Source organism: Plectropomus leopardus, chromosome 22 (assembly GCF_026936395.1).
Source record: "Plectropomus leopardus strain MGB_pleo_1.0 chromosome 22, ASM2693639v1, whole genome shotgun sequence".
Taxonomy (NCBI): Eukaryota; Metazoa; Chordata; class Actinopteri; order Perciformes; family Serranidae; genus Plectropomus; species Plectropomus leopardus.
In genome coordinates, this window is record NC_142197.1 from 26,187,223 (window position 1) to 26,210,262 (window position 23,040).

At 41.5% G+C, this 23,040-nt stretch overlaps 1 protein-coding gene across 2 annotated transcripts in view; it reads left to right on the forward strand.

The window, feature by feature from the left end:
* tmtc1 (transmembrane O-mannosyltransferase targeting cadherins 1) overlaps positions 1–23,040 on the forward strand; it is a 94,711-nt gene that overhangs the window by 14,782 nt on the left and 56,889 nt on the right. For both annotated transcript variants that reach the window (XR_015775499.1, XM_042510941.2), the window contains exons 3-4: positions 12,883–12,956; positions 14,528–14,704. Coding sequence is in view for 1 of the 2 variants with exons in the window: in XM_042510941.2 (XP_042366875.1) it covers positions 12,883–12,956; positions 14,528–14,704 (251 nt within the window). In the remaining variant the exon portion in view is untranslated. The remainder of the gene's footprint in view (positions 1–12,882; positions 12,957–14,527; positions 14,705–23,040) is intronic.

Genomic DNA, 23,040 nt, shown 5'->3' on the forward strand with positions numbered 1-23,040 from the left:
GAAAGCAAAAACCACAACAAACAAACAAGAAAATGATGTCAAAAAAGTGCAACATATGCTGCTGACGTCTTTTTCATGGCAATACAACAAAGTTGAAATAATTAAAATAAATTGCCAAACCATAATCATATCGGACTATGACGGTGTCATTTTCTGTTAAAGAACAGGATTTCATGAAAGGAAACAGATTGCAGTGGGAATAGGAGCAGCAGCGGCCCCTTCACGTTGCAATTCCATCACACTTTTATGAAATAGAAAAGGAGCAGAGACACAGATTTACATAGCCACACGTCAGGAGGACCATTGTCTGTTTTGTAAACTAAATAAAATAAATAAATAGGTTGATAGGGGCGGGAAAAAATTCTTAGATGCATTTCTATGTTGATGACTTGGCAATGATTCACAAATGTCAATTAGTGATTTTCCAAATGTTAACTAATAATGTGATTTTGATGAAGCACCTGGGTAGTGAGGAGCACAGACATGCTGAAGTTAACCTTGTAATTCAGCTTCATAAAGGCAGTGGTTGCAAGATTGTTGTAATTTAATCTCTAAATATTAACATTTGCAAGAAGAAAGTGAAGTGTATTGTGAATACTTTCCAGGCCATCACCCAGAGAACATTAATGGCACTGAACAGCGATCAGCAGTAACTTTAACAAACGAGACCAGCTGACCAACACACACTGCAGCGTTAAACAACTTGAATAACTCTATGCTCAGTGTATTTCACCTCAGAATCCCTGCGTCTGGCCCGCTCAGCATCGCAGCTTTTCCACAGAGCTAAATATGCAGCGGAGAGGCTGTTCCCTCCACAGCTGGACATGTTAAAATAACACAGCTCAGTGCTCTGCCGTCTCCTTATTTTGATATTTTAACACAGGCAGGAGACTGTATGGTGCTTTAAAATCAATTTATTCATGCAGTTAACATTAACATTAAAAAACATAAAACATATGTTATGAAATATTACAGTATACAAACACTGGACACCAAGCTGGTATAAATGTTCCACAGTGAGTTAATGTGAGCAACCACAGATACAATCTGACTGGTTTAAAGCTTGAATATTGAAATATTTTGGCAATAAGATTAAAGGGAAAAGCAACCAGAATAAGAGCCAGAGCAAGCAAATTCATCCTTTTCTTTAATTATGGATCACTACAGTACACTGTGTTTTAGTAGTCACACAGTAGGCAGGTTTCCATTAACCCTCAAACTGTGTAAATTGAAGTTCTGAATATAAAATACACCTAATGGAAACACGTAAATTTAAAAGAAAAAAAACCCAAAACAGACAGCTAATTTATTGCAAAAATGTTTTTATGCTCGCATGAGGTGGTATTTCAGGTGACTCGAAAAGCCATATTTCACAAACCTGCAGCTTTTTGGGCTTTTCTAGGTCACATGATGCTATGGTTTTATGCTTGTTGGCGCTACAAGGGGTGTTATTGCATCGTATAACTCTTCAAAAGTTGAGTGGCTCATCTGTGAAGTTTTCAATCCACAATTCCTCCGTGAATTCGTGGACTATCAGCTCCCAGAAATCCCTCATACATGGCCACTCCCACGTATAAGGGCTCGCCTTTTCATTATGGCTCCATAACACGCCTACGTGTCCTTAGATTGGAAATAATGACAGCTAAAGTTTTGGACATCCATCTCCATGCTACTTGGAATGTTATTGCCAGAGGAGAAGTTGCAGAACATCACTCAATGGAAACAGTCATCTTGCAATTGTGTCGATGACAAGATGAGGTGTGTCAGGATCAGCTCCACAGCGCTCACTAATCTCCTGGGGAAACCAACTTTGCTCCTGGTTCTGGGGTCTTGAGTCAGCTTTTGCACGCTCTCAGCATCAGAACCTCTGCTCTGCTTTTCATGTGATTCCCAAAGGGCATCATTTGTCCTTATCTGACTCGGAGCTGGTGAGTCATGTTGTAGAATGTGCAGAAAGCCGCCCAGGAAGCAGAGCAGAGCTTTATCCTCTCCTCCGATCCAACAGGTGAGGCGACAGTGAGCGGCTCAGATGTTTATAAAACGAGCGCTGCAGAGAAATTAGAAGCAGAATCAACACAAGCGGGAACGTGTGTGATGAGCAGAGCAGAGGAGTGTGTGCAGCATGGAGGAAGAGCTGAGCAAAGAAATAGAAATACATGAGATGGGGTGGAGGAGGGGGATGAAAGGAGGCGAGAGGCAGGCGGAGAGGGAGGAAGGGAGTGAGGGAGGGAGGGATGAATAGAGAGCAGCAGGGGTTGCAGGCAGATAGGTCTCCTGCCAGAGCGCGCTCCTAACTCCCCGCACAGAGACACATCAAGACACAAAGAGGAGGAGAGAGCGAGTGAGCTGGGAGCGAGGGGAGCAGGACGACAAGACAGGAAAGAGAGCGAGAGCAGGAAGCGTGAAGGAGTCAGAAATAAGGTCTCAAAGTCTCTGGGCCCGAAGAGGTGAGAGTTTGATTTCTCTTCTCATTTCCCAACATGCCATTCAAGCTGCCAGAAGAGGAAACACTGAGACTGGATGTGACTGGGAGATAGGAGGGAGCAGCAGCTCCTGGCTGTGTGTGTCTGCTGCAAACAAGTTCAACAAGAAATTTAAGCTTTACAATTGTTTCTCAACTGAACTGTAAACCCAAAGTCGACACTCTGGTTAAACCCTGCTGCTTCCAGCTGAGAACTATTACCAAAATCAAGTCAGCTTTGTCTTTTTCAGGCTTGTTCATGTTCTTTGTCTTTTCATGTCGTACCCCTTTAAAACCTGGATTGACTTCACTATTCTTGTGCTGCACTCAGACACCTTCTTTCTTTTGAAAGCATGGGAAAAAGCAATAAGCAACTTTGCAAGAACTGGTCAGCAAATTGGTCAAAAATATTTAAAGAACAAAATAAGTAAATCTTTTGTGGCCCGGCTTCAGCTGGTGCAGATTGCTGCTGCTTGAATTTTATCCCGGTTGTATCCTAGGTGGCATAACACCCCAATTCTCATTCATTCATTCATTCATTCATCGTCCGTAACGGCTTGTCCTTGTAAGGGTTGCGGGGGGGGGGCTGGAGCCTATCCCAGCTGTCATTGGGCGAGAGGCTTCCCCAATTCTCGCCCCCCTTTATTAGCTGCTAGTTACTTTCGGGATTGATTTTCGGGATTGATTCTTTTAATAACTGTTAAGTCTCAACATGGTTTGGTCCCCACTTATAAAGTTGAGCCTCTGAGTCCTGATCCTTTAGGTCTTTAGTCTAATCTGGTAAGTAAGTCCACTGTTCCAACAATCAGCAGCTCCAGTTTGGTCCAAATAAATCCTTAATTCACCCAAGTTAGATATAAAAAACATGTTGTTATTCCCCACAGTCTCTCTCTGCCTGCTGGCCATCAGCTGTTTACAGTCCTGTAATGTCTCCATCTACCACTAGATGTCTCTTTTTCTTTCAGCTCAGCTGCCTGTCCCAGACTGAGCTCTTGTGGTGCATGCTGTGCACTACATACAATGAGTTTGATAGAAAAAGCATTTATGATGGTATTGAAAAGCACACCTTCAGGATTTCGAAATACATCTAACATACCCTGGTGTACTGTGATTCTGTGATACCGCCCAAGATAGATAGATAGATAGATAGATAGATAGATTGATTGATCAGGTTTTAAAATGGAACTAGCCATCCAAACTCAATCCTAATGTTTGACCCCAAATGAGCACATTTTAGAATTTCATCTACTATTATGCAAATGTTCATAAGAGCCCCATGGATTGAAATAGGCACATTCACACCCGGCTCACACAGCTTGATAAATGACTTCAGCTCAGTATAAACAGGCTCTGTCATTAAGACCAGATGGAGTTCATTTTTCTTATCCTGATAAGGAATTTGATTGGTGGACACACACATACACACACATACAGGCACTGACACGTTAGGAGAAGAAGCACATTTTTTACCCACGCAATTGGCTGCTGTTCATTTCCACCAATGGGCTCACTCAGTCTTATTTTAGAGAGAATCAGAAACCTTTCCAGAGGAAATAGGGAAGGTTGTTGCATGAGAAAGTAGATGAAGCCTGTCCAAGTCCAAAGAGAGACATTTTTCCTTCCAAGTGTTTCTCTAAACTGAAAATGTTCAGCAGCCATTCACACAGATTTGTTTTCACTACAGCATCTTGCTTACTGCTAATAAACCCTCTGCCATGGTCAGTGCTGTGCAAGTTGCTGAAAATTAGGAAGTAGCAATTTAAATAATATTGCTATTATAGACCATTATCAACAAAATAAAATATATCATCAAAATGTATTCAAGCTTTTCCATGGAAATACAGGGAGTCTGACTAATAACTGGAAAACTGTCACATCAGTACAATCTATATGTAATGAAAGCTAGTCCACTTTGCCAGCAAGTAGGTGGAACCTTCGACCTGCAGACACATTTTCTAGTCCCTGTTGAGTCTGCCGGCCAACTGTTTAAACTTTCTAGAGATTGTGGGGTTTCCCAAACTAAATAAATACCACAGCTATGAACACAGAAATGCTCAGCTGGCTCAGTCTTGTTACGGCTAAGATATCTGCTTCAAAAAAAAGATTTTTTCCATTAACAGATTTAGCTATTACATCTGCAAACTTTACCTTTATTTTTTAGGTAGTAGCTCCACGTCGCGGCAAAGCCGATGGAGGATGCCAAGCATTTCCAAGCATGGTTAAGTCCAAAAGTCAAAAGTAATGAAATATTGATGTTATCATTTTCAATATTCACAACATGTTGTTATTTAATGAAATGTTCTGCCATAATCCATATTTGATAGCGTTTAGCCTTTCAAAACAAATGTTTTCAGTGTGGTCATAACACTTAAGCTAGGCATACACTGCATGATTTTAGAAATGTTCATAATTCCAGCTTATACTGTACAAGTAAATTGTCTGCTGTGTAAAGCCAAAGCTCACAATTAATGTGCTCACACTGTACAGTCTGATTGTCAAGCCATGACATGAGAGCTCAGAGTGTGAAAACGGCCCGTCACCACCGCGGACCGTCCTGGCTACTAACAACTGTCACTAAAAATTAACTTGAAAGCTACGAGGCAGGTATTAACAACGATGCTACCAAGGCAGAAGTATGCTTGCTTGATAATCTGTGAAATGAGCTGAAACCTCCAGGGAAATGAGGCGTATATGGACTCGCAGATGGCTTGTTCATATTGCATAGAGAACTGGAGGGAAGCTAGCTGCTTTTACTGGTGTTAACTTAATAGTTAACGGTAGGCATATTTTCCGTCCAGAGTCGTGTTGTCACGGCGTTTTCAGATGCTTCTGTGTGCCACTTCAAGCTGGTGCAGTGAGAAAAAAAGGAACTAATGTTGGGGAATCCACTTCTGGCTCTGCTTCAACTGTTCGAGAGCCTATGTCGGCCGACCAACATTTCTGACTTGTCAGAAATTCACCTGACCTTCTGATGGTGTTCAGGAGCAGATGATTGGTTCTCACTCTCCCTCTGTAAACTACACAGCAGACAACGCCCGACAAAGCTGAAATTCAGCCGGACTCTAAAACGAGTCGTGTGGCTCAAAAATGGCTGTTACACTTCATCTTATCAGCTGTGTTTACTTAACATTTGTCCTAAACAAGATCTTATGCAATATTCCTGGTACTGGTATAAGAAATTTCGCCTGTCCTCTGAGGAAATTTCTGTCATTTGTTGCCAGGCAAATTCTCAGTTAAGCCCAGAAATCATCTTGCTTGAGTAAAAATTTTCTACAAACAGTTATGATGGCTGCAAAACAGACTGTAATGAGTGTTTGTTTAATCATTTGTTTTTTTCAAATATCCTAACAACTCATTCTTCCAATCTTCTTCCAACTATTCATCAAAACCATGCTCACTATATAAAACAAAATTAACAAAACAATTAATTTTGTTGCAGTTTTGTTGCCATCTTCATTTTGCACCAAGTTACAACGTTGCCATGGAAATAGTGGAGTAAAACTTTAAGTGATGAGGAATGTGTGCTGTCATGCTGATATGAGCACATTCTAAATGTCTTGTTGACCAATCAGATTGTTCGGTTGGAACTACTTGTTGTTTAATACTTCTCCCAAAAGGAAGTGAACATTGCACATCTTTGGGGAGCATGTGAAGTGAACTGTAAACCACCAGCCTTCTGATTGGTGGGGACTACTCTACCTCCAGAGCCAGCGCTGCCACTTAGTCCCTCCAGGATTTTGTGGGCTTTGTTTGGGATTGTTGTGGCCTGAGATGCCTGATTTTATGGCAGCTTTTCAGAAACATTGCAATGCATGTTGTGATACTTTTGGGCTTTTTTTCTCTCTCCTTTTTTAAATAAGTTATATTAAAAAAATATATCATATTTGGCAATAATGCAATGGAAACACTTTTTTGCCTTTTCTAGGTCACATGATACTATGGTTATGTGCTTGTCAGTAGGAACTGGCTCCCTCATGATGCAGCAGGAGCTACAAGAGGTGTGATTGCATTACATAACTCTTCAAAAGTTGAGCGGGTCATCCGTATTTCTCTGTGAAATCGTGGACTGTCACCTCCAAGAAATCCCTCATATGTGGCCATTCCTGTGTATAAGGAGCTTGCCTTTCCATTATGGCTCCATAACATGCCTGTGTGGCCTTGGATTGGAAATAATGATGGCTAGTGTGGTGGCTGCAATAGAAATAAAGCTGCTAATGTTTTGAACATCCATCGACGGGGTTACTTGGATGTTATCGCCATAGGAGAAGTCACAGAACATCACTCAGTGGAGACACAGTTATCTCACAATTGTGTTTTATCCACATTTTGAAAATATTGTTAAGTTTTGCTCATATCTGTAATGGAAACTAGTGACAGATTGAATGTTCCCTTTTTCTTTCATTGTTTGTTGCAAACAGACTCAGGTGACTGAACCAGTGTGACGGTCACTCTCTGTTTTCAGGGCGGCTAGTCTGGCAGTCAGTCAGTCGGTTCCAATCCAGTAAATGGGGCTCCTGTTTCTGAGCTGAAAAGCCACCATTCATCCATACCTCCTGTTCTCTCCCTGCTGATAGCATGCCAGCCATGTGTGGAGACCATCAGCCATGTGTATGCCACAGTGCTGGACCTCATACTAACATATGCAAAATAACGCTGAGTTGGGGCTGTTGGAGAATGCTGGGACAGACAGAGCTGAGGGACAGACAACTGGAGATACACAGCTCCTCTCAGAATGTGCCCTGGGTGACAGTGTGCCTGCTAAAAGTCACACACACTCAATGTGGGTGTGTTTACACGTGTCCTCTTCCCCTGTGCTGGGGTCTGGATGCAGAGAGGCAGCTGCAGCTGAGCTCAGATTCCTCAAGAATTATGTAATAGACCCAAATTAGAGAGCAACTGAAAGAGAGGGGTGAGACAAATAGGTATGTTTCTTTCCTCCTCCTCATCTTTTTTTCACACTGGCTGCATCCATATGGAGCCTTTTCGTCTGCTAATAATCAGACTAACAGCTGAATTAATAGCATGACCTCTGGGTAAAAAGGGCTATAGTTCAAGCAGTACTTTGTTTTAAAATTTTTATTTTGTTTTAAAACTTCAGGCTGTCTTTACTAAAATGTCAAAATGTCTAATGACTCCATAAAGACTGACGTGCTTATGGTGTGTTTGGCTGTAGTCAGGAAATTAAAACTAATTGTAAAAAAAAGCACTAAGAGTGAGTCAGGTCAAGTCAATTTTATTTATAAAGCCCAAGGCAGGATCATAGCATCAGCACAACCGTGACCATGATCCGGGCGCAGCCATGATCCAAGAAATCTACAAAACAAGGGAGCATAAATGCTTTGGAGAAGAAGCCGAGTTAGTGATCTGCATTAATAGGACGTGAGTGTTTGCAGATGAAGGTAGAGAGAGAGAGAGGGAGAGAGGAGCTCAGTCTATCCTAGAAGGTCCCCCATGCAGACTAAACCTATGTCAGCTTAACTAGGGGCTGGTCCAAGCCAAGCCTGAGCCAGCCCTGACTATAAGCTTTATCAAAGAGGAAAGTCTTACGTCTACCCTTAAAAATGGAGACGGTGTCTGCCTCCTGGACAGAAAATGGGAGATGGTTCCATAAAAGAGGAGCATGGTAGATGAAGGCTCTGGCTCCCATCCTGCTTTTGGAGATTTTAGTAACCCTGCATTTTCAGAGCACAGTGCTAATAGTGAACTATGAGCTCTGAAAGATATGATGGAGCCTGACCATTCAGAGTTTTGTAAGTGAGGAGAAGGATTTTAAATTCAATTCTGGATTTTACAGGGAGCCAGTGCAAAGAAGCTAAAACAGGAGAAATATGATCCCTTTTCTAGAAGTAACAAATGTGTGCACTAGTTTTCTGCGTCTTTTTGAGACAGGATATGCCGAATTTTTGCAATATTACACAAGTGAAAGAAAGTAGTCTTTGAAGTTTGTTTTATATGAGAGGCAAAAAATAAATCTTGAGCGAATAAAAGGTTCTTTACAGTTATGCTGGAGGCCAAGGCAATGCCGTCAAAAGAAATTATATCCTTACAAAAAAGAGTTTCTGAGGTGTTTGGGGCCAAGAACAATAGCTTCAGTTTTGTCTTATTTAACATAAGGAAAGTGTGGCTCATCCAGGCTTTTATGTCCTTAACGTGACATGTTTGTAGCCTAGATAACTGATTGGTTTCATCTGGCTTCATCAATAAGTACAGTTGTGTGTCATCTACATAACAATGGAAATTCATGGAGTGATTTCTAATAATGTTGCTTTGGGAAAAATGTTAGTGAAAAGGTTTGGACCAAGCACAGAACCTTGCAGTACTCCAAAACAGACCTTGGAGGATTGATCATTAATATGAACAAACTTAGAAGAATCTGATAAGTTTGATTTAAACCACCTTAGTGTCGTCAAAGTTCAGAGCATGAAGCACCTCATGTTCCCATCCTTTGGTTATCCACTCTGAGCATCAGGACACTCACTCTCAGTGCAGTGGAAGGAAGTGAAGGACAGTGAGTTAAGACATGATGGAGTGACGGGGTCAGAAGGGTGGCAACAGAGGTGGAGAGCGACTGCAGCTCTTCCTCCTCAGCTGTAAGCAATCTGTTTACTGCTGCTTATATTGCAAACATATTATTATTCATTTTGTGTGTGTTTATAAAGAGAGAGAGGCTTCACACACCAATATTTTTAATGCAGAGACATCCAAGTCTCCTGTGTCCCTCCCGTGTCCTCTCTTACCCCCCTACCCAACGCATCCTTTCATCTTGCACCTCCCTACCTCTCATTCCATCATTCTTCATCCCTCACTTACTACTCTTTCCTTTCATCTCCTACCGTCTAGGCACCTCAAAGTATTTTTGGTGACGAAGCAATGTGATTTTAGTACATACACACATGCATGCACATCTGCGCACACACACACATTTCTTACTTCAACACTCAGAAACCACCCATTTAGGGATGTAAATAATCTCCTTTCATCTCTCTACTTCTAAGAGGTTTAAGTCTCTCTCTCTCTCTCTCTCTCTCTCTCTCTCTCTCTCTGTGTGTGTGTGTGTGTGTGTGTGTGTGTGTGTGTGTGTGTTAGAGAGAAAACTGCCTGATGGACAGACACACAAGTTCTGTACGTCTTGCAAAACTCCACATACAGAGCAGCAAACACCAAAGTAAAAGCTCATAACCAGTGTCTGTGTGTGTGTGTGTGTGTGTGTGTGTGTGTGTGTGCGTGTGCGTGTGTGTGTGTGAGTGTGAAAGCCACATCTTTCAGTAGGCTGCAGCTGCTTCCAATAGAAATCTTTTGGAGACACACCCTCCCTGTGGAAATAAAAAGAGACATTTGGCTCGGATTGTGCCTTTATTGGAATTATTTATTTTAAACAGTTGAACACGGTTGGAAAATTATCCACTGGCAAAGTGCCCTCAGTTACTGGAATTAAATATATTCTGCATATATATATATATATATATCTATGTAAAAACAGTAATACAGTGGTGCAGAGTGCAAATGGTTTCTGAATTAATATGGAATTATTAATGTAGCAGGTCGCTTCATATCAGAGGTAAGTGGATATGATGTAGTGTCTTGATATTGACATGATAAGGAAGAATGAGTGTTTAAGATTAACATTATTAGTTTATTTTTGGCTTTTGCCTTTTTTGGAGATAGGACAGCTCAAGCGTGAAAGGGGATGATGTGCATCAGAGGGCCAGGGTGGGAATCGAACCCATGGCCACTGCGGCGAGGAAGTAACCGCTGTATATGGGCTGCCCATTCTACCAACTGGGCTACTGGGTGCTACAAGAATCAGTGTTTAGATGATAACATGACATATGATGTGCAAGTAAGGTGGATGTTAGGTGCTGCAGGTTTATGGCACTTAGATTGTTCCTGACATTATATGCCTGGTATTCAGTTTTTATCATAGTTACATCCTGTGAGGTGGATTTCAACCGATATTTGAAATCTAAAACCGATGTTTTTCCATGGCCAATACCGATTATGAGTACTTAAAAAGACTGATAACCAATGTTTGGAAATATATGCATTTACAAAAACAATGATATTTATCAGATATTTCTGTAGAAATTTAGAATTTAACACATTCCAACACAAAACTCTATGTAAATGAACCTTTCAACATCATATATATCTAAACACTTTTTTTTAATAAAAAAAATTCTCTGTGGCGAGAAACTGTCGTTGTGTCTGTTTCTTTTGGACAACAGTGTTGTGTAGCATCTACCAGAGGGGAGGAGTTTAAATATAAACTAGAACCATTTAAAGTAGTATGTCCGTCATCTGTAAGCCAAAATTTAGAATTTGCAGCAAACCAGGGTATATTATTGTTGTAAAAGGTTTGAATCTGCAAACACAAGCCTTCACACAAACTGATGTAAGGTGTCACAGTGTCAGTGAGTTCATCCAGGTCTGAGGGAGGAGATTCAGAAACAATTCAGTCAGTGCAGGCAAAGCAGGCCTGTAAGTCCAGCTTTGCCTTGGTGGTCCGTCCTCTCGCAGTCTGTACCACAGGCTCGGCAGACTGTAGTTTCTGCCTGTAGCTGGGGAGAATATGGCCCAGACAGTAATGTGACTGCCAAAGCTGCACAGAGAACAGGGTGAATGGCATTGTTTCATTTGGTGCAGCAGTGGTACAGTGTGTTATTACCCCTGTTTGGGCACTTAATATGCCGTCTGTATTTGGAAAATTCGTGGCTAAGGTTTGCTCTGTTAAAGTCCCCAGAACAATAAGCAGGAATGTTTTTCTTCATGTTAGTAATCTGGTCAGCCAGGTGTTGTAATGCCTTGCTCACACAGGCCTGAGGCTGGATGGAAACGCTGACCAGAATAAACGATGAAAACCTCTGCGCTGAATGAAAGGGTTTTAGTGTTGCTAATATCTCACCCAGCTCTGCTAACACTAGTGTGATGTCTGTGGCATCTGTAATATACCTTACTCCTAGGTACATATACCTTACTACATAGGTGCATGTCATGTTATGACATGCACCTATGTAACAGAGAATAAAAAAATTAATTAATTATTGTTATGATAGAAAAAATGGTTTCAAATATCGCAACTTACATCACATTTTTTTAAATATTTAAAAAAAAAAAAAAAAAAACTTTTTAGAAAAGCTGCCATGAAATCAAGCATTTTAAGCCAAAACATTTTTTTGAGATATCAAATGCTGCTCCCTCTCTCCTCTATCTTTTGTTCTCCTGTTCCTCCTCTTTTCACTGCTCCCCTTCCCCCTCCTGGCCTGCTCTTTATCACTGTCTGCTGGACATGTTTACTGTTCCACTGGTCGGCTGCAGCAACACACACACACACACACACACACACACACACACACACACACACACACACACACACACACACACACACACACAGATACTATACATCACCTTCATGGAGAAACACTGCAAAATTTAACAAGATATACACCACATAGTGTTTATGACTACCCAGACAGAGAGCTAACAGTTACTGTAAGTCCAGTTTGACCAACAGGCTGTTATACATGGTGAAATGTTGCAGCTGCTGAGTTAGCTGGTAGAGCAGACAGCCAGAGCCAGGCAGCCCCTGAATAACAATGCTGGCACTAATATTAAAGCGTGTCTTATTGTGCTAACGAGGAAAGACTGTAACACATGTTGTGTTCGGGCCGCGGCTGCCGCTTTTTATGTCTCACCACGATCTATAGCTGAAGCAGGTCATCAGCATACAACCGCATAGTAGTCTTTCTAGTTTAATTTATTAAATTATTATAATTTTCGTAACTGAAATATCTCAACTGTTGGAGCTGGATTACCTTTGGATTTTGTGCAGAGGTTCATGTCCCCTACAGGATAAATCCTAATGATTCACTGTGATCCCCAGACTTTTCTATTACTGCCACCACAGGGTTAATACGAGGTTTTTAATTAGGGTGAGAGAAAAAAATTGATACAGCATTCTATAGCCATATTTGTTTGGCAAAATTGTGGGAAATATAAGACATTGTCATCAGAAATAACTCCTGGAAAATTGGGGTGTCTCTCTGTTTCGAGCAGATGCTGTTGGGGAAACAAGCTGGATTACAGTTATTATAATTGTTTCCAATTTCTTACTGTTACTTATACTTGGTTAAAAAAAACAACTCAAACAGTGCACATACACAGTCAGTCAAGCTTAAATAGTCATTCTTGGCTGTGATAATGGGCACCTGTCCAGGCCATAATCACAGTCATCCTGCTGTCAGGTTTCGGTGTGAATAGAGCCAGACTCCACAGACACGGCGGTGTGCAGGAGGTCAAGTTGTGCATCTCACAGTAGTGCAGCGACATGATGAGCTCCACGTGGACATCCAGCACTGACTCCTCACCAACGCTCTCTGACAAAGGGGCCCCTTCTGAAATCTGTGTGTTTGTGTGTGTTGCAGGTGTCTGGTATAGTGGGCAGAGCTGATGTCCTGGCCTGTCTGCTGTTTTTGCTGACGTTCCTCTCCTACATCAGGTGAGATGATTCGGTGTCACCCTCGCACCTTGTACACACACAGTTCAATTCTCTCACATGACTCATCCATGTGACTGCTATACTTAACCAACAGGAAGTGTCATCCTCTCTCTGAGGCTGGGGCGAGGGGCTACCCTGTCATCTTCTGTCTTCATAAAAATAATTGGGTTGATTGTTTTGCCAATCCAGTCCAGTGTATGAGTTTAAACTGGTTTAATTTATGCAAACTGACTGAACTGGCTTTTCTTAGTGTGTCACATTCTGGCAAATTTAAAAAGGAGCCTCAGTCTGGGGCTCCTGATAACTCAGTGGGTGGAGTGGCTACCCCCTGTCCTTCCCAAGGAGGCCGTGGGTTCGCTGGTCCTTTGCTGCGTGTCACACCTTCTCTCTTCCCCCTTTCAAGCTTATACACTGTCCTATCAGATAAAGGCTAAAAAAAACAGTTTAAGTCACAGCACTAAATCCAACTCAAACTGCATTAGTAATACACAATATGACAGCGAGATTAATATAATATCATGTTTGGGGGGGGGGGTGCACGCTGTACTATGTTTGTTTATTTTTTGGGCTGATGACAGGAGCAGAGATCAGTTATTCCCCTAAAAAGAATAAAGCTGCACCTGCATGGCAACACTTTTTTGAAGCCAACAAAAGAGCTGTCCTGACTGCAGGTAGAGAGCTGAACTTTTATCAGAGGCTGTGTTTCTGTTTATATCTGATGCGTGCTTTGAAAACGCTGCAGTGAACAAGGACTGGCAGATTTATGAAGTTGAAATGGGCAAATTATTGATACAAAACTTCCTTTTTAACAATACAAAAACATAAACACAGTGTCAGCTGGCTTTGGAGAGATCGCCAGAAAGCTGAAATTTTTCTGCTGAGTTTAATGATCATCGCTAAAAACAAGGTAGGCCTAAGTTACTTGCTCAAACAGGAGGTAAAATCCAGGTACCTGTTTTTGAAGCCCTGATGAAAAACAGTAGTGGTCAAAGCATGTTGGCTTTCTTAATGATTTAGCCACTCCAATTAAGGGTTTTTATGTAATTTCTTCTCTTATTTCACACTTTTGGAGTGCCTGGATTTCCCTCCTGTTTGATCCTATTGGTTACCGTTTTCCATGAGCACCCTATACAAGTTTGTGACCTAAATTTGATTATAGTCTACAGAGCAACCAGTCATCCCTCTCTTTTTTCCTAAAGTTACTCCCAGTTGGTTATATTGCAAGTAGGCTAGTCACCCATCTTTAAAGTGTGTATGTCTCCTGTCTAATCTTGAGTGCACAGCTGATAGTGGCGTGGTTTGTTTACATGAATTGATAGAGGTGCATATTGAATGTTCACATGGACACAGAGCTCCAGTGTTAGGAGATGATACGTGATCATTAGACACTTGTTTTCTGTTGGGACACGGTGAGGAGCTGCTGCTGAGTCAAGTGGACACCTGGTTAAAGTCATGCAGCTGATTCGATCTGGTGTTTGGCTTAATGTCAAACCGGTTTGATAATTTTCACACTGGATGGACCCTATTTATAAATCATCTTGTCCTCTCTCTCCTCTCTGTCCGTCTCTCAGGAGTGTGGCTGTATGTCTCTCAGAGGACTCTCTGCCCTCCACAGTGTCTCCGTGGTGTCTGCTCGTCAGTTTGTTGCTGGGCACCTGCGCCATGCTGGTCAAGGAGACAGGCATCACCGTGTTCGGAGTGTGCGTGCTCTATGATGCCCTGGTGCTGTGCCGTAAGCCCCTCATCCAGTAAGCACAATATATTTTGATTTTGTGTATGTTTTGCATGTTTTTTTTCCATCCCTGATTTATGAGGCGATGGCTCACTGAGTGTGCACAGCTTTTAAGAAATGCACAGCTTTATATTTATATGACTTGTTTACAGCAGAGCTTCCCGCTGCCACCATAGACTGTTTGTTCTTTCTGATACCGTGTGCACAAATTGCTGGAATAATGAGGACTCTGTGTTTTTATGATACTATATATGTGTTTTTTTGTGAACTCTTATCCATGTGGAGAGCAGCTTTACACTTTTGATGCTAAACATTGGTCTTCAAGCAAATTGGACTAATTGGAGTTTTGGGGATTAATTCAGACATACTGAGGTGATGCGGAGCAGTTTTAGGACCCTGACAGAGCACATTCATATCACTGTTCATTTTTGGCAGCATTTTTAGATTTAGTACAGTCTTTGGACAAAAATTAGTTTCATATAGATTTTACACATTTTTATTTACATTAAGTATTAGCTGAAGATTGCAAAAAAAAACCGTTTTGGTCAATGAAAACTCGTTAGTCACCTTTGATCCAAATGTTTTTCTTTGTTTAAACTAATTCAGTCTATAATGCACAAAGAAACAACAGGGTGAGAGGAGCTCAAGGCAAGTTGCCGTAGTATGATGCTGTCTTGTGACTCTGACATGGGACTTGACTGGGCTGATGTTTTCACAAGACTTTATAGATTTGACTTGAGATTTGTGCTAAAAAACTTGAAACATACAGAAAATGTTGCACATGAGCCATCCACAGAGCTTTGGGCTCCACAGTTACACTCAGGTATCAGCCGCAGAGTCAGCTTAAGACCAGAATGGGAGGCATTCATGATGACATCCGTTCACTGGATGCAGCAGTAAAGTGCATTTAAAATGATGGTGCGGTGCAACTGTGAGTTGATTGTGAACTGTGAGGCCTTTATGCATGCTGTGTGTTTCTGCTGTCACACTCACAGTCTTAACGGAATGTATTGATTACGAGAAAACAGTACAATCTGTGAAACAAAGAAACAGAAACAGGCAATTACAGACTATTTTAATACACTATAAGCAATAATACAATAAAAAAAACCCGGGAGCTGCCCTAGCTTCTATGAATAATAAAACAAAGTAAGAGAGAAATATCAAATAAAGTTCTTAATTTAAGCCAAGAGGTTAAAGGGCCTGAACACTATTTGTGCTGGTGCGGAGGGAATATCCTCAGACTGGAAGCTTGTTTATGAGCGGCTATTTACAGCCACAACACATAGCTGTGTTTTGGTTTCCTGTGTGTGCGGTTTTCTACATTTGCATAAGTGTGTGTGCATGCCGTTATGTGTGAGTGTGACCATGTCAGAGCCAGGTCCAGATGTGTGGGGAGCCTCCCAGTTGTGCAGAGCAGCCTGGAATGTTCTGGAATGAGCCTGCTGCCACTAAGCTGAACAAGCTGATAACACGCCGAAACACTGCACGCCTGGGGAGGTGTTTGTGTGTGTGTGTGTGTGTGTGTGTGTGTGTGTGTGTGTGTGTGTGTGTGTGTGTGTGTTTTCTATCTGTATTAGAGTTAATTTCAAGCACACTGTGATACAGCATCTGTTAAATGTGGCAAGGTAATGTATGGGGATGTATGTGTGTGTGTTTGAGAGTGTGTATCTCTCTGCAGGCATGTTAGTTTCAACGGGTACTTTACATTTTTTCCCTTCAGTGTTACACTGTGTATGTGTTGCAGAGAATTGTTGGACATTTCTGATCAGAATAGTTAGCGCGCATTAGTTTTGGGGACAGAGCCACGAGTTGTTTCCCCGACATCAGTGCCTTTTTTTCTCACTGCGACTGTGCAAAATGGCAAACAGCATCTGAAAACACCATGGCAACACAACGCTGCACGGAAAATGCACAACAAGGAAAGTTAGTGTGAGACTTGTCTCAGCAGCCTTTTGTCATGAGACAGGAAGTGGATGTCAGTATGAAGCAGCAGCTTCTCGTGTCATGAGAAAGATTTCAGTGTTCTCCACACAATCTTACTAGTTGCAGTAACATGAACTCCAATAATAGTGGCTCCGCTGCATTTTAGTGAGCCAGTGCAAAACTCCACACATAACAGTGAGGACCTGGAAAACTGTTTCAGTGGAGTGTGATCTGTCAGCCAGAGGCTGCAATCACATAGCTGTCAGCTAATAAAACATGCAACTATGTCCATTTCCTAGTTGACGGATAATTGTCTAAATAGACAGTATTGCGTGCAAAGTGATTTTATGTAAGCCTGAATGACCGTCATCAGTTGTCTGTTTTATCAATCTCCTGTTTATGTTGTTTTGGCCGTGTGGTATTGGTGACATGTATGCCCACTCTCACTGCTGAAATTTTGCGGCAGATCCAGCGTATTTGTCGCCTGTGATTACTGTCAAATGGTGTGCAGACTCCGCTTTCTTAGTGCGCTTAGTGCAGGTGTGCGCTGACGTGGTATTGATTTGGACCTCAGATTGTATATAAAGATGGACAACATGACAGTTACTCCAAAGTGGTAACATTTCAATCTAGATCGCCCCCTGGTGTCTGTCTGCAGTATTGGTCATAAAGCCCGCCCCTCCATGTTAGTGAATGGTCATAGGCCAAACTAAAAACTCAAAGTACATGCCAAATACATTTTTCCCAAAGCTGGTTTGTGTCACTGAAGGTAGTTCTCATCACCCTGATGTTTGCTCGAGTGTTTTTATGATAAGTTTGGTTATAATGAGTTATTCAGTTCTACAAAAAGGGGATTTTCCAGCATGATTGACAGCTGTCACAGCCAATCCATGCACTCACATTGAGTGGGGCTGCTTGCAATTGGTTGGGCCATTGTTTTTTTTTTTTTTTTTTTTTGACCAAAACTTTATTGGCTTTTTAAACAATTATAACATTAAACCAACAAAACAACCATAAAGAAACTGCAAGGATACAAAAAAAAAAAAAAATAAATAAAAATATATATATATATATATATATATATATACATACACACATACATACATATATACATATACACACATACATACATATACATACATATATGTACATACATGCACATACACACACATATAATATACCTCAATACATAGACATATACATATATATACATGCACACATACACATAGTTAATATAAATAAAGTTAATTAAATTAAATTAAATTAACAGAAAAATAAATGAGAGATCAAAATATCAGCATAGAGGTACGGGGCTAAAGCAGAATATAGCATATTCAGTGTGTATCAAGATACAAATGAATTACTACAAAAAGGGGCTACTGCCTGATCATGAGATGTAGCCAAGGTACTTGTTCCATTTCAATTCATACCTATCCACCTGGGGTTGGGCCATTGTTTTGATGGGAACTCCCCGACCACGGATATCGCTACTGTGCAGACTCTCAATAACATCACCAGCACAAGATAGCAACACTCGCATCTCGGATATTTTAACCTCAATTCAGCATAGAGGAGGTAAGTGGGGGATTGTCGTCCATCTTTATATGCAGCCCATGGTGTGGAGCCACACATCAGCAGGTGTGCGTTATAGTCTTCAGTGTTGATAGGTTATTACTTGTGATATATAACCAATCAGAAAGTGCAGGGCCAGGGCATTTAATGAAGCTACTTACAGAGTGGTGACTGACTGCAGACAGACAGGTGGTTACATCACAGCCACAGCAGCACATGTTAACAATGAATCTATTTTATTGCATATCAGACTTTAAATAGTAAAAGAAAAACCAAAAAATAGAAATCACTGTGTGGCAGTCATTGCTGAGATTGTTCACTGGATTTTGAAAGAGCCTTGGATTCACTGGCCTGGACTGAATGAAATGAATCACATTCACACATTCACTCAGGGCTCATTGTGTTTCTGCTGAGTGTCTCAGCTAAACAACACACTGCATCCACTTCATGTCGGGGTTTACCTTCTTCACACGCCCAAGCAGCATCGTTGCTGCCACACTATCTGTACAACCTGACCGCAGGATTTCCACTACAGATTGTTGTCTTTGCAAAGGCTGACTACAACCTAAAAACACATCCTAGCCTTTTGTCTTTCCACTAAGTTCCTTGCAAAACAATATCTGCTCATATATGTCGTGTCTGTGTAAAAAGGTCAGGAGCTGAACGTGCCCACAAAGCAGGCAAGCAGAACTTTATTCATGTATCACATTTTATTTGGGTGGAAGCACAATGTGCCAGAGTCGACACCTGTCGGTGGGAAACTAGTTGCAGCAAACATGTAGACTCCCATTTTAGCAACAGGCTTATGAAAGGACCTGGAATATTTCCTTACCATTCTAATATATTTTATATAAAATCTATCTAAATATGTGTTTGTGTCCTTCACATATCTGGGGAACCGTTTATCCAATCAACTTCACACTTGGCGAGTGTATTGCTGGAGGCCCAAGGACATGCAGAGTGTGTGTGTGTGTGTGCGTGTTTGTTTGTGAATGCATGCTTAATGCAGTATCATGCTGATCCACTATGCACCTCATGTCCCTCGGTCTGTGAGCAGCATGGCTTTAGGCCGCTGGCACAGGACTCGTTTCTGTTCTCAGTCTTGTTTGTGTTGTCCTCTAGATAAGTGCCGGCCGCTATGATAACCCTTAATACTCTAAAGTCACACACACACACACACACACACACACACACACACACACACACAGTAAGCCTGTGTAATAGCAGTGGTAGTGGTGTAAATCTGGCAGCGTGTGTGGGGGATACAGATGTCTTTCTGCAGGATTTGGATCACTGGGTGTCTCCTTTTGAGCTGAAAATTTGGTAAACAGTCTGTGTTGACAGTGTTCCTGCCTCGGCCAGAATGGCGAGTGCAGTCAGGTGGGGAAGGCCTTAATGTTGGTTTCTAAATTGTCATTACAGTCTGGTTCTACTGAGTTGCAAGGTGGTCTGCTTCCTGAGAGACAATCTCTTTGTCGAGACAGGACGCACATTTAAGACAGCACACGCAAACATTTTCATCATTTAAATACTACAAAGCACTTCTGTCCTCAGCGTGTTCATGTGCAGCTGCGTCTCCGTCCTCACAGGGTGCCAGTGATGGTCGGTCGGTCACTTCTGCTGCTCGCTGTACACACATATTCACATATTCATGGGCTGGATACTTAGCGCTGGTTATTCAAATTATTGTGGTGTATTTATAATTAATATAGTTCATCTGAAGCCCAGTACGTTTTATGTTTTCTCCATTTCATCAGCAGCCTACTGGAGATTCAGCTGTAGCAAGTATCTCACGATCATTATCCTCACTCTTATTGATTTATTTAAAAAAAAAATTGGGGGGCTTTTTTTCCTTAATTGATAGCACTGCTTTAGTGTGAATGTGGGAGAGAGAGGATATGACATGCAGCAAATAGTCATGGGTGGGAATCAAACCCTTGGCTGCTGTGGTGAGGACAAAGCCTCTGTACATGGAACGCCTGCTCTACCAGCTGAGCCACCAGGTGCCCCCTCACCCTGACTTAAGAAGTTCCAGTTATATTCAGTTACAAAATAAACCTGAGAAGCTGTAAATCAGAATAAAAGTATAGAGCTTCGTTGCTATGGAGAAAATACAGTCTTTGCAAAACTGGCAGGTTCTCAGAAAATTTCAGATTAGTGCATTGCAAGTAGTTGCAAGTTTCAGCTCGTCTCATCAGAAATCCTTGCTCTAAACTGAGCCTGAGAGAAATGGAGAGTGTGGAGATGAAATGCAGCAGGGGAAGAGAGGGATGTCAGACGGACTGTATTTTTCTCAGCTTAGTGGAGCATCTGCTCTATGTTCCTCTCAGATGAGGCTAATTAGCGACAGGGGAAGGATGTACATACTGTTGCTCACAAGGATTTATCTCTGGCCTGTCAGACACAGTCTTTACTCTGACTGTCTCACTCTAGCTGCTCTCACATCAGCACTGAGAGTCTGCTCTGTCGCAGCGGCCTGACTCCTCTCTGCCTCTGATTCGCACAGGCTTTGGTGGCATGCTATATTTCATACCTTCATGTCTTTCTGGGGTATACGGTGTATGATGGTGTAAGCATGCAGCAGTAGCTGGCCGCCAGCTGTTTACAGTCCTGTAACTTCTCCCTCCACCACTAGGTGTCTCTGTGTCTTTCAACTTATCTGCCTGTTACATGAGTAGAGACCGGAGACTCTCTGGTGGTGCATGCTGTGCACTATATACAATGAGTTTAAAAGAAAGTGGAGCACCTGTATTTATGAAGGACTATCTAAATACCCTGGTATACTGTAATACTGTGTACAGTATACCAGGGTTGCTGCTTGGATTTGACTCCAGGGTTTCTTAATGTGCCTAAAACAATTAGCAAAGTGCAATGGCTGCAGGAAAGGAGGGTTTAGCTTTCTGTTTCTGGACAATCATAGATCCATGATCTGGTTCAGAATCACCTGCCTGTTTCTCACCATCTATGATCAATAGGAAATACACTCTGTTTTTAAGTTAACGCACTAAAACGAATGCAGTTCAATGTAACAGTCCTGAAACAAATCTGCTCTTAACCCTTTGAAACCTGCATCCACATTAGGTTCTCTTGATCTGTGCTCGGAGTTCTTTCATAAGCTGTCTAACCCCTCAAAACCTGAACAAATAGATAGAAGGGTAAGTAGGTAGATAGATAGATAGATAGAGAGGTACTTAATTAATCCTTCACAGTATATATTATATATATATATATATATATATATATATATATATATATATATATATATATATATATATATAGCATATATCAGTTGTCAAAGGGTGAATGAAGGTTTCATTCCATCCTTTTAGTTGGCTTGGAGACTGTAGTTTGTATTTTGTATTGGATGACAGCTGACTACATTCTCCAAAATAACACCTCTCTAAAACTGACCAGTGTAACCTCCCTGAGGTGGGACTGTTGTATAAGACTGCATCAGCTTCAGCTACATGAATGTAGTGAACTGGCAAGTGAGCATGCATCACATTTAGAAGCTCGACATACCATTTCATGATTACTTTGGAGTCTATTATAATTTCACATGCAGTTTAAACAGATGGTCTGCAGCCACACAGTTTGAGAAGCATTATTTACACAACAGCTTGAAGCTGCAAAGATACCTCTAGCATCTGGAAAACAATAGAGCTGCATAATGCCTTAAATACAAAAAACTGCAAGAAAAGAGCACAGCAGCTGCTTGCCCACAGGAAATGGTGTAATATTTCAAAGCTAAAATGTCACCACTCACCACATGTCACCTCTAAATACATAAAAGTGGATGATCTGGGCCAAATTAAAACTGCAAAAATGTTCCAGAGTCCAGTACAATTCCAGTATATAATAATATAGCAAACATACTGTTAATAAAATCTGCTCTGGCAGAGAGCCACAGCTTTCTTCAACATGCAGCCTTGCTCTTCCTGTTTTTCCATGTTTCAAAAAAACGTGTACACATGTGAGTTTATACAGGCATGTTGTGACATCTGTGGTCCTGAAGGAGCTGATGACTGGGGCACAGCAGTGATAACCAGAGCCAAAAATAGCCTGCATACAATTAGCATGCTAATAGAGTCAGCTGGAGGCCTCTCTCCCCTTCCACCTGCAACATACCGTATAATTGAGTAAGGCTTCTCATGTAAACGTGTATGATGTTGTATGTTGACTGTCATCGTAAGTAGTGATACTGAGATTGTTGAATCTCAGATGCTGAGATCGCTACTGGTTATTACTTTGGTTTCCAAAAAAAAAAAAAAGGGGGGGCTGTGCAGCACTTCTTCTGCCACTAGACCGCAATACCTGTGACCAATCACACCTGAAGCACTTTTTGCACTTACTAAGGGTTTTTTCCTTAAGTCTAAATTCTTGCTTGTGTTGTACGTCGCTTTGGATAAAAGCGTCTGCTAAATGAAATTGTAGAATTGTAGAATTGTAGAATGTAAGATGATGATGATGGGAGCTCATAATGAGAATATGTGGATGGGATCCTTTGAGTAGCCAGTGGAGTTTCAGAGAGATGTTAGACTGTGGACTCCCACTGGATACCATGCCGTACAGCAGAACTCCACTTAACCCTTTGAAACCTGGAGCTACATTACTTTTCTTGTGCTGCTTTCAGCAACTTTCACAATTATTTAAACATTTAAAATCTGAGCACATTAGTGTGTAACCAGTCAACCTGACCTGCATGTCTTTGGACTGTGGGAGGAAGCCAGAGACCCCGGAGAGAACCCACGCAGACATGGGGAGAACGTGCAAACTCCGCACAGAAGGGCTCCCCAAGGTCCGAACTTTGCCCCAACCTGGATTCGACAAAAAAAAAATAACTTAAGAAAAACA